The sequence below is a fragment of the Rhipicephalus microplus genome, chromosome 2 (assembly GCF_043290135.1).
Source record: "Rhipicephalus microplus isolate Deutch F79 chromosome 2, USDA_Rmic, whole genome shotgun sequence".
Classification (NCBI taxonomy): domain Eukaryota; kingdom Metazoa; phylum Arthropoda; class Arachnida; order Ixodida; family Ixodidae; genus Rhipicephalus; species Rhipicephalus microplus.
Genome location: NC_134701.1, coordinates 123055226 through 123067401, shown reverse-complemented (window position 1 = coordinate 123067401; position 12176 = coordinate 123055226). Strand labels below are relative to the sequence as shown.

General features: G+C 47.3%; 1 protein-coding gene across 3 annotated transcripts in view; it reads left to right on the top strand.

Annotated features, from left to right (window-relative positions):
- The window catches only part of LOC119170761 (endochitinase), a 51941-nt gene extending 45169 nt beyond the window's left edge, over positions 1-6772 (top strand). For all 3 annotated transcript variants that reach the window (XM_075886746.1, XM_037422021.2, XM_037422020.2), the window contains one exon: positions 6339-6772. In XM_075886746.1, coding sequence (XP_075742861.1) covers positions 6339-6518 — 180 coding nt within the window. In that variant the 3' untranslated portion in view covers positions 6519-6772. The remainder of the gene's footprint in view (positions 1-6338) is intronic.
- Positions 6773-12176: the final 5404 nt, after the last annotated feature.

Genomic DNA, 12176 nt, shown 5'->3' with positions numbered 1-12176 from the left:
AAACAAACTAATCAGTTTTGTGTATGTTCTTCGTGTCATAGCAGGACTGAGATGGGGCCCTTCGGAGAAAAGTCTTCTGCAGTTATACAAGGCATTGTTTGTGGGCTATATAAGGTACAGCTCACCTGTGCTTTCCAGCATGCGGGCAACGTGCCTTCGTACTTTAGAGAGCCTTCAGGCACGAGCACTGAGAATATGCCTTGGCCTGCCACGGTGCACATCTACCTCTGGCACTATAGAGGAGTCACGCACATACCCTATACAGGTTTACACGTCCTGTGAGCCTCTTCGAGTGCATCTTCGTCTGCTGACCCGACATGCACAGCACCCGTTATCTTCGCTACAAGTGGACCGACCAGGCTGTACCTATTCGCGATGCCTCGATACGTATAGACACATGATCCCGTCAGGCTTTGCACCTGCCGTAATCCCTGCAGTGCCTCCATGGACATTGACTAAACCGCTGGTGTGCCTTCACATACGTGGAATTTCGTGTAAGTCGCATGTTTCTTATATTGCCCTCAAGCAACTCACCTTGGCACATTTAGATGACCGATACAGCGACTGTGTGCACATTTACACCGATGGATCCGTAACTTCATCCGCCTCAGCTGCAGCCTTCGTGATCCCTCAACTCGGTATTTCCCGACAGTACAAATTAGATCATAGGTCATCTTCGACAGCTGCAGAACTTGTTGCTACACAAGAAGCCATAAAATTTGTGAACGACCAAGCACCGCGTAAATGGACGATTCTGTCTTATTCAAAATCAGCGCTTCAAGCTATCCATTCTTGCTTAAGAAGAGGCCAATTTTACGAGTTAACGTTAGGAATCGTCCAAGCATTTGACCTAACACACAGGGGCGGTCACTTGATTACACTCCAATGGATTCCTGGACACTGCGGCCTGGTTGGCAACGAAACAGCCGATAGCGAAGCAAGAGCGGCAATATACAACGCTCCTATGTACGTCAAAGTACCCTACTCGCGAGGTGACGTCAACACATTGTTGAGATCACTCATGCGCGAATGCGCTGCCACTTACTGGTTGCTACCAGATCACCGGAACAAGCGCCTGCGGGAAACAGACCCCAGTATGACTTTTTGTCTTCCAGATAAAATCAGCTGAAGACATGCTAACATACTGCGCCGAATTCGCCTGGGCGTCGCCTTCACTCGTCACTACACCCACCTAATCGGCCGTGCGGACAGCCCAAATTGTGAACGCTGCCAAGTGCGCGAAATGATAGCTCACATATTTTGTGACTGTGCATTATACGGAGGCTCCCCCCAAGGCGGGTGCAGTGAAGCGTCGCGCCCTGGATAGCTGAAGGGAAGACGAGACTCTGGAGCTCCTTTCGGAGCTCAAGAAGTCCCTCTCCAACATACAGTCAGGCCTCTCTCAAGTGCAAGAAATGATCGCGCACCCCCAGCTGGGTCTGGTCGCCCTCAGCGAGAGAATACTTAGACTGGAGGGGACCCACCACGGATTTTTGCCAAGCACATCGACAACACCAGTCCCAAACTTGAACAGTGTCATTGCCCCGCCGACAGAGGGTGCCATCCTGCAGGCGGCCCTCTCGAAACCCATCCCCAAGCCCAAACATGGATAACGAAACTAACGTCATAACAATGTGGCAGTGGAATTGCGCAGGGTTCGTCAGCAAACGGGCGACCCTGCGACAATACCTAAAAGGCATAAAGGATAAACCCCAAGTTATCACCTTGCAAGAAACGATCACATCATCACACATCAGGCTCCCTGGTTTCGTCACTGTGGCTTCCACTGAAGGGGGAAGGAGGGTGGCCACTCTGGTCAGTAAAAGGTTCACGTGCATTCAGCGAGACCTCGGTCCAGCGGACAATGGGGTCGAGTACGTCATGACGGAACTCCTAGTCGACCCCCCTAAGCGGTGCTTACGAAGGAACAGTATTTTCATATTAAATGTCTACTGCAGGCCCAGCGTACACAGAGCCAGGGCTGGTGGTCTTCTGAAGAAGGCCGTGCATTTTGCCGGCTGTCAACCTCTTGTCGTCATGGGGGACTTCAATGCCCAGCATCAGGCGTGGGGTTACCTCACCAATACGAAGAAGGGTAGAGACATATGGCTCACGGCAACGGAGGAAGATCTGACACTGGTAACCAATAAGGACTTCCCGACCAGGAGAGGGAACTCGGTGTGCCGAGATACAACCCCGGATCTCACCTTTGTCAAGAGTCTGGAGAACGTCAAATGGACCAACACAGCTATCGACCTCGGTAGCGATCATTGCATCATCGAAGTGCTCATAGAGGTTGCCCGCAACAAGACGAGGACCTTTAAGTTCATCGACTGGGACTTGTTCCGAGCCAACCGCTCCGAGCGCGCCCTTTCCCCGGATGTGGACCTAGACTCTTGGTGCGACGGGTTAAAGATGTGGCCAGCGCCACCAAAGAGGTGACAACCGATCTGGAGGTGGACAGGATGGACAGTAGGCTCGCGCATCTGTTGGAAGCCAAGCAGGCACTCCTCGCGAGATGGAAGACTCAGCGCCATAACAGAAGACTGCGCAAGAAAATGTCCGAAATCAACAAAACGGTAGAAGATCTTTGCAAGGTCTTATGCAAGCAGCAATGGGATGAGCTCTGTGATTCTATGGAGGGCCAACTCAAGACCGGTAAAAGCTGGAGACTCCTCAAACACCTACTGCACGACGGCAACACCAAGTCCAATCAGAAGAGAGCTTTGGCGAAAGCTGTCCATTTGGCCACCGACTCAACTCCAGATGAGGCGATCACGGAGAAGCTCATAGACAAGTACCTGGCGGGCACGGACGATCCGGTAGCTCCCCAGTTTCCCGACTATGAGGGGCGCGACGCGCCATCGATGGACGAGGACTTCACCGTGGCTGAGGTCAAGCGGGTTCTCGCATCCCTCAATAGCAGATCCGCCCCTGGGCCAGATGGGGTAACCAACAAAATGCTCAAGCACCTCGACGACGACTCGATCGAGTTTCTTACAGACAAGATCAACGAAATCTGGCGCAGCGGTCTCATTCCCAAGAGCTGGAAAGCGGCCTGCACAGTACTGATACCCAAGCCGGGTAAGGCACCGAGCATCGAGAATCTTAGGCCAATCTCGTTGACGTCGTGCGTCGGGAAGGTGGCCGAGCACGCCATGCTCAACCGCCTTACTGACCACCTCGAGTCTAACGAATGCTATACCCACAACATGATTGGCTTTCGGTCGGGGCTCTCGACTCAGGACGCCATGAAGCTGATCAAGCACCAGGTCATTGACTCCGGCTCCGCCGACACCAAGGTGATTCTTGGATTGGATTTGGAAAAGGCTTTTGACAACATATCACACGCCTTTATTCTCAAGAGCTTGTCTGAGTTTCACGTCGGCAAGCGGGCGTACAATTTTGTGCGCTCCTTCCTTTCGTCGTGGTCCACAAGACTGAAGATTGACGATTTTTTGACCCACGAAATTACCCTTGGGCCAAAAGGGACACCTCAGGGGGCGCTGATCTCCCCGACGCTGTTCAATATCTGCATGATCAACCTGTCGAGGGCCTTGAACAAAATCCCGAACATTAACCACACGATCTACGCAGACGACATCACCATCTGGTGCCTCAGCGGATGTGAGGGTCAGGTCGAGAGTGCTTTGCAAGAGGCCATCGATGTGACGGAGCGCTATCTCATCCCCACCGGGCTAAGGTGCTCGCCCGCTAAGTCCGAGCTCTTACTGTATAAGAAGAGGCCCAGAGGCGGTTCTCACCGGTCCTGGAAGCCAGCAATGGAGAGCCACATTACGTTATTCACCGGTAACGGCTCCCCAGTTCCGCGGGTGGACACTATCAGGGTCCTTGGAATGTTTATCGAGTCTAACGGAGCCAATGGAGCCGCCGTCAAACGCATTTGTTCCGAGACCGAAAGCGCCCTCGGACTGATTCGAAGAATCGCTAACAGGCACCGCGGAATCAGGGAGGACAATCTGATCCGAATTATCTACGCATTCGTGCTATGCCACCTCGCTTATTCGGCGGCTATGCACAACTGGCTCGTGTCGGAGCGCAACAAAATCAATGCCATAATCAAAAGAGTCTTCAAGCTGGCCCTTGGCATTCCCGTTCGAACGCACACGGAAGACCTCCTGAAGTTGGGAATCCACAACACGTTCGAAGAAATTGTCGAAGCACAAGAGTTTGCACAGTTTGTCAGACTGTCTGGCAACCCAGCGGGTAGAGCCATACTCGGCATGCTGGGACGAAACCCCACGGTTGTCGGTCCTGACGCTGTGAAGCTGCCCAACGACGTAAGATCCAAGATCCAGATTGCGCGGATGCCGCGCAATATGCATCCAACCTACAACGAAGCACGAAGACGAGCCAGGGGTAAATCTCTGCTCGCCAGTGCCCGCTTGGACAAGGATCAAGCCTGCTTCGTCGATGCTGCTTCGTACATTCAAGAAGAAGCCTTCTCCTCAGTGGTCGTCGACTGTGATTGCAGAGTCATCAGCTGCGCTACCATCCGCACTTCTAGTTCCAGCGTTGCAGAGCAGGTTGCCATTGCTCTTGCATTGACTGACGGTGTACATGACACAATTTATTCAGACTCCAAGGCCGCTATCAAGGCCTTCCAGATGGGCATGGTGGCTCCCCAGGTCCTACAGATTATTCAAAAAGTCAAAGACCTCAAAAATCACTCATTGGTCTGGTTTCCTGCGCACCTTGGAACCATTGAGGGTGCCTCGCTCAATCCCAACGAGGAGGCGCACTCGGCTGCACGAGGTTTGACTGACCGTGTGCCGGGTAACGCGTCATCTCCTGGGCGACCTGAGCCTCTCTGCTCGTACAACGAGATATGCAAGCACCACTATCTGTCAAGAAGACTGCTGCCTCTACCACACTCCTCGCTATGCAGGGCCCAAGCTGTTACTCTCCGACTGCTACAAACAAACACTTACCCGAGCCCTGCGGCACTGCACACAATGTACCCTGAACGGTTTCCAAGCCCGGACTGCCCCCTGTGTGGTGGTTATGCGGACTTCGAGCATGTACTGTGGGGCTGCGCCTCTGCCGGTCCCCCTTTCACGCAAGAGGAAATGAAGCGACTCATTAAGGCCCAGGACCAGACCTCTCAAATCCTGGCTGTCCAGAGGGCCCGCGCGAGGGCCGTCAGGTTTAACCTGATGGTCCCCGAGTGGGCCTAGCCAGGTGACGCTGAGTTTACTCGCGTCTATTGTGGACCGAATAAAGTTGTTTCACTCACTCACTGTGCATTATACGTGGCACAAAGAGAAATACTAACTGCAACGTTGGCAAGCATTGGACGAACACCATTAAGTGAAAGCCACATATTGTCAGCAATGAACGACCAAACAGTGTCAAAAACTGCTACAAAGGCTGTTCTAGACTTTATAAAAAGCACTGGACTAGAAACTAGACTGTAGGGTACTATACTAAGTGGTCACTGTACATACGCACCACCTCTTCTTGTCCCCATCATCACCCTTCATCCCTCTTTCTTTCCCCTTTCCCTTATCTCCTGTGTAGAGTAGCAGGCTAGAGCGAACTAGCTCAGGCCGACCTCTCTGCCTTCTAATAAATTCTCACTCACACTCACGAAGCTTGTTTAGAACGCAAAGCCACTGGTAGGTGGCAGAACTGTGTAGTCTTGGCGAAGCGTATAGAGACACCCGCTTTTTGTACATAGCGTCACATTGTTAACGCAGAGTGAGAAACAGGAGGTTCTTTATAGTTACGTATCTAAACATTTTTTATATTAAAGAAACACACCGCCTAATACTTGCGTATCGATGCTGTGCCTCAGATATGAGTAATATTTGTTGTTTTTGATCGGCAATGCTCACAAGTATGAACGCAGCCACGAGATCAAGATGGCTGGGCGTTAAGCAAGAGCTTAAACTTTCGCCAAGTGGCTGAATCCGGTGACAGCCGTACATACATACATACATACATACATACATACATACATACATACATACATACATACATACATACATACATACATACATACATACATACATACATACATACATACATACATACATACATACATACATACATACATACATACATACATACATACATACATACCAAAATTTCTAAGTTCAAGCATCCTAAGAAAGATTATCCTCCTTAATATCTAGAAATTTAAAAGCGTTCGCATGAGGCATTCGAAGAGTGGATTTAAATGCAAAACACGTGTATTCGCTCGTTGTAGCTCATGATCATTTGTCTCACATGAGTGTAGCTTTTGCTTTCCTATGTTGCAAGAGTGCGAGGCCTGCTCAATTCTTTTTTATTTTATGTGCACATTGTTATTCCAGGTCGAGTTTGTCCGGAAGGAAGGCTACGCCGGCATAATGGTCCTCAGCAGTGACATGGACGATTTTCTTGGAGTATGCGGAACACACAACATTCTGCTACAAACAATCAATAGTGGCATACGAAGGCTAAGGAACTTCGTTGTTTCGAGAAGTGTTGAGAACGAAAGAACGCTACGTTGAGTTATGTAGCAGCGCCTGTAGTTCGCATTTTGGTCGATATGTATAACTATATTAATACTCATAGCACAATGCTTGGTCTTGACTTTTTCCCTACTTCATTGCGGGAATCAGACCATCACGCATATTTTAAGCACAGTGACTTTTCTGTTGCCGCAGACAACAACTTGGGTCATGCATTCATACTCACGCAAGAATAAAATGTGACGACGCCAAACGACCATTCACTTTAATAAAAGATACAAATTGCCATATCGGGAACGGATGATCGCCGACAATTAAGCCCATGGTGAAGAGGCCATCTCTCATTGGAAAACAGCGCATGCAAATACGCATGTGACCAGCGAACTTTTGAAGACAGTACTTTTGTACGCTTGCCGGATATTTTTGCGTGATATGCCGCTGACGCCACCCCGACATGTGTGCCACGAACGCGCTTCCCATGAAAAATAACATAATCGACGGGATACACAGTAGGTTGCAGGTTGTCTTTTACTGTAGGTTGCAGGTTGTCTTTAATCTAGTCTTTTACTTGTGTTCCGGCAACAGTGTCGCCACGCCCCGCCGCGGTGGTCTAGTGGCTAAGGTATTCGGCTACTGAGCCGCAGGTCGCCGGATTGAATTCCAGCTGTGGTGGCTGTATTTTCGATGGAGACGAAAATGCTGTAGGCCCATGTGCCCAGATTTGGGTACACGTTAAAGAGCCCCAGGTGGTCGAAATTTCCACGGTGTCTCCCATAATCATATGGTGGTTTTCGAGACGTTAAACCCCACAGATCAATCAATCAATCAACACTGTCGACACGTTGATGAAAATAAACGTGGTACGGGCTTGTGAACGTATACTTGTCAACGCCGTACCCACCACCGGCGCTGCCACTTGGGTTAAGTGAGAACTGCTAAATAGATAGAAAGTACTGCGCCTTCTTTTTAATCAGCTTGATACTACGTCAAACACCGAGTCAGAAGGCTATATCGTAATTTTGTTGAAAAGGCTGCAGAGATTTATTAGAAGTGACTTGCAAATTTCTTGACAGTTCTTACCGTTCTTAGCAGGACAATGTCAACAAATTGTTAAACATACATACATACATACATACATACATACATACATACATACATACATACATACATACATACATACATACATACATACATACATACATACATACGTACGTACGTACATACGCACGTACGTACGTACGTACATACATACATACATACATACATACATACATACATACATACATACATACACACACATACATACATACATACATACATACATACATACATACATACATACATACATACATACATACATACATACATACATACATACATACATACATACATACATACATACATACATACATACATACATGGATGCATGCATGCACGCCTATTACTGAAGGGCCTAATATCGAAAAATGAAGATGACAATAATGAGCCACATCTCAAATTTATTTCACTCAAAATAACGAGACCACCAAATGGCGGGAATCAACTCAAGCTGCATGTACCCAAATGTTTTTCGAGACGGCCGGGTCAAGTGAGAACCATTTCATTTCATTTGTTTTACTACTCTACAGAGTAGAGGGTATGAAAAAAAAAGCTCTGTAGCACTTGACTATGTTTCCAAGCCTGTTACAATTGGACGCCACGCAGTGGCCCTACACAAATTTTATGCAAGAAACCAAAATAAAACGAAAACATCCATTATAAGTATGCACATAGTCTTCGAAAAATGAAACAAAACAAGCGCTCTCATTATATACATACCCAAGGCTTTGAATTTGTAGAAATGAGCGACATTAGAAAAAAGCTTCATTCGCAGATTTACAACATAACCTAATGTCAACACTATTTTGTGTTGCAGCATTCAAATCACAGTTTTTATATGTACAATTGTAATACGTATACTGTATGTAAATCCGCGGCTGCTGTAGGGCAGTCGAGTACAGGTGCCTTCGTTGGAGGCGACAATACTTAGTCGAACAAAAGAAATAGTAATAGATGACACAACCACACGGAGACTGCCAGACGACAAGCTCAGCGGTGCGCAACGAAGATTCGCCAGTGCCTGCACAGTGGCTAACCTAAACATATCAAACCACGTGGTTTTATGATTAGTGCAGACTGAAAGTATGTTAATAATAACATGTGGGCTCTTACGTCGCAAAATCCTGATATGATTATGACAGACGCCTGTTGAAGGGCTCCGGAAATTTCGACCATCTGGTGTTTTTTTAACATGCTCTGACATCGCACTGAACACGGGCCTCTATTGCTTCGCCTTCATCGAAATGCGAACGCGCTGGTGGGATCGAACCAGCGACATTCGTGTCAGTAGCCGAGTGCCCCAGCCACTGATCCACCTAGGCGGACCAGACTGGAACTAGACAGGGAAGACAAAAGTTGAACTCACAAGCTGGACGCATAACAAAAGAACAATAAAAAATAACGTAAGAAAGAAAACAGATGAATATAAACACACTGTTCAACCCTCTTTTTCTTCGTATGCCGTAGCTCTTTCAAAAGTGAGCCACCTCTGTCCTTGTGAGTGGCTTTCAACGTGTGTGTTGGCAGCAATTTGCTCCATTTAAAGTCCTATTGTCGCCAAGCAGCCGCATTCCTACACTTTCTTGTCTCCACGTTTTGTGCTAAAGTAGGTTTGAGTCCGTGTGGCGTGCCGCAAATGATATCAACGAAACGGATGTACGTACTTTCCGCGATTACATCTGAATGTCGACCAGCTGTATCCGTATACCAGATGGCGTCACGGAGCTACGCACGACACCGCAACGCCACAGCATTTGAAAATAACCGGAACGAATGACAAAGGCGCTACAGACTTAGGGAACTTTTTAAAAGAAGAGGAAAAAAACGAGAGATAAGATACGCGAACACGTGATGTCATGACCACGCAGATACAACGTTTTCAGCGAGCTGCAGTTGTAGCGAACATGTAAGCACAAGCTTGACATATGCTTAGTGGGCACGGCATGCAGCACTTTATTTTTATGCGTGCTATCCTTAGCGCATGCTTGGATCTGTCGAACAGATAGCGAACCTGAAGAGAGACAGAAAAAAAGCAGATATGGGCCATCAATCGATAATAAATAGACATCTTGCATTTTCTCCATATTTTATGGCCATTGTTGAATTCAGGGTTAAATGCGTTGTTACATTATCGCAAACATGGCGTGACGGAAAAAGACGAAAATACTAAAAAGCGCAAGAACGCAAACAGTTGTGTTCGGGGTGTTTTTCAGCCTTTTGAGCACTTTCTATTTCACCGTTTTTTTCCCTCTCTAATGAATCCATAACAGCTCGCCCAATTGTCAGTATTTAAGCTACAGCCACTGAAACTTCGAGGTGGCTCGAAAATCACTTTATGAGATGGTTCCACACATGTTGCTCACTCATTAAACACTTTTTCGTGTTTTTTTGCGTGGGATTATCCGATGCTGCATCGTGTGTTCCACAATATCTTCAGAGGAATGAAAATGTCTTAATTTGTGTTAAATAGAGAGTATCAGGAATTATTTCTGACATTACAACTAAATTAAATGATTACGTCTGAAGCTATATACTTGGAGCGAAAAATAAATACACATACGGCAGATCCCACTCATTCTGGAAGTCGATTTCATGCGAAGCAGTAGACTTGTAGTGACCTATATACATGTTCACTGCTTTGTGACAAGCGTTGCGAGTTGGACCGACTTCGTTATACATTTTGAGCACTGATGTGTGTGGGCTCGTAGCAAGTAATTTCATTTCGAAGGAGAAGGACACACTTTTTGAGAATTGAGAAGCGATTTGAGAATTGTGCCTATGCGAGGGAGCCACAATTTGGAGGTGTAAAACGCTTCATAGGATGCTCCCCCTCAGCGGCCCTTCGACCAGCCGTATTGATCATGGGCTTATCAGCGAACTCAAGCAGTATATAAAAGAAGCCACAGAGATCAATAAGGACTCAGAGTTAGCAAGTGCGTCAGTGCAGCGTCAGTGGTATGACAAAAAAAAAATAACTTTATTATTTCTCTGGCATGCAATAAAAACCAGTTCGTGGATGCGACACTATAGGCGCCGATCTCTCTTACAGATTTGCTGGTGTTTTGTTTTTTTAGCCATGCGCATAGAAATAAATTTTCATTGGTTAGTAGGGCAACGTCCTTGCCTGTCTTCGTTTTTGTCCCTTGTTTAATGTTCACATGCTGAAACTAGTGTCGGCGACTCGCGTTGCTGCACTAAGCGATAGCTCCCGTGTCCGAGTGGGACTGCAGGAGACTCACCGGGCCATGGTAGCGAGTCAAGCCACGTCTGCCGAACGCTCTGCCTCGAGCGTAGGCATAGGTCTCCGGTAATGACCATCTGTCCAAACCGAAACCCAACCCTCCCCCCTCCCCCACATAGGAGGGGGGACGTGCCACGGTAGATTTAAGGATGACGATGGGTCGATGAGTATGCATATACAGCTCTCGGACAAGGTTTCTGCGGGCACCGCATACCCTCCAATATAAAAACGGTATTTACACCCCAAAGTATCCCACAAAGTGTTTGAGGGGACGAATGTTGTCGTACATAGCTCAATTGGTGAAAGTATCGGCTCCGTAATCCGAAGGTTTCAGGTTCTGTGCCTGCCGGCGGCAAGTTTTCGTTCATTTCACGGTGTTCACATTTATAGCACAAATACTGAAACACACCTAAAACAATACAATTTACGTCCCCTATGCTTTCCTTCGCTTCACGGTTTGCTAGTTTTCAGTAGCGATCTACTCGTTGAAATATTTAACAAAACGTTCAAACTGATCGCCTAAATTGCAGACAAGAGATTAACGATTCCGTCTCGAGGAGCTGTTTGAGCACCGTGCGCCCTTCTGCCACATTCTCCACATGTGTCGTCTTGTCTGGCTTGCCGCATGCGCACGAAGTGTGTGGCACAAACGTTCATTGCCAGGGTATTGTTGCTGTTTTCCTCTGGACATGGCACGTATACCCAATGGAGGGGATGGGACCTGCAGCAGGTGAAGTTTCCCCGTACTTTCTGAATTGCTTCATTCCTAAAGTGCTAGTTAGTTGATGATGATTTGAAGTGATAATTGACAGTTGGAAATATGTACTGCGCATGTAATTTAAAAAAAGAATCGTTTAGTTGCATTGATATATTCCTGAACGACAAATAAAACGTCCCTGTGGCTGTACCCCAATGTGGAGGCTCTGAGAAAAAAATAACAGGCCTTACTCGAAGAGGTAGTGCTAGTATTCTTTTCCTGAATAAACCGAAACGGTGGCACGCCAGTAAAAAATGACCAATCGTTTCCTCCTAATTACAGCAAGTGGACATAGCAGAAATCAATAAACCTGATCTGTGCAAGTAACAATTGAGAAAGCTAACGCGGCAACAAAATTTTGTGATGGTAACTTCCATCATCCTTGGTTTAGACAGGTCGCTGCGCAAGAGAAATAACAAGCGATTGCACTCTGAAGAAGCAGTTAGGGCAGGGTCCGATTAACTTTGCGTGAATTAAAGCGGGCGAAATCATGCCACCGTAATGTGAGCTGTAAGTGGGAAAACCGGAATGACCGGCACCGAAAGCGACGCTTTCTCAAAATAATCACCCATTTCATTCAACAACAAACCCTGGTGCCCAA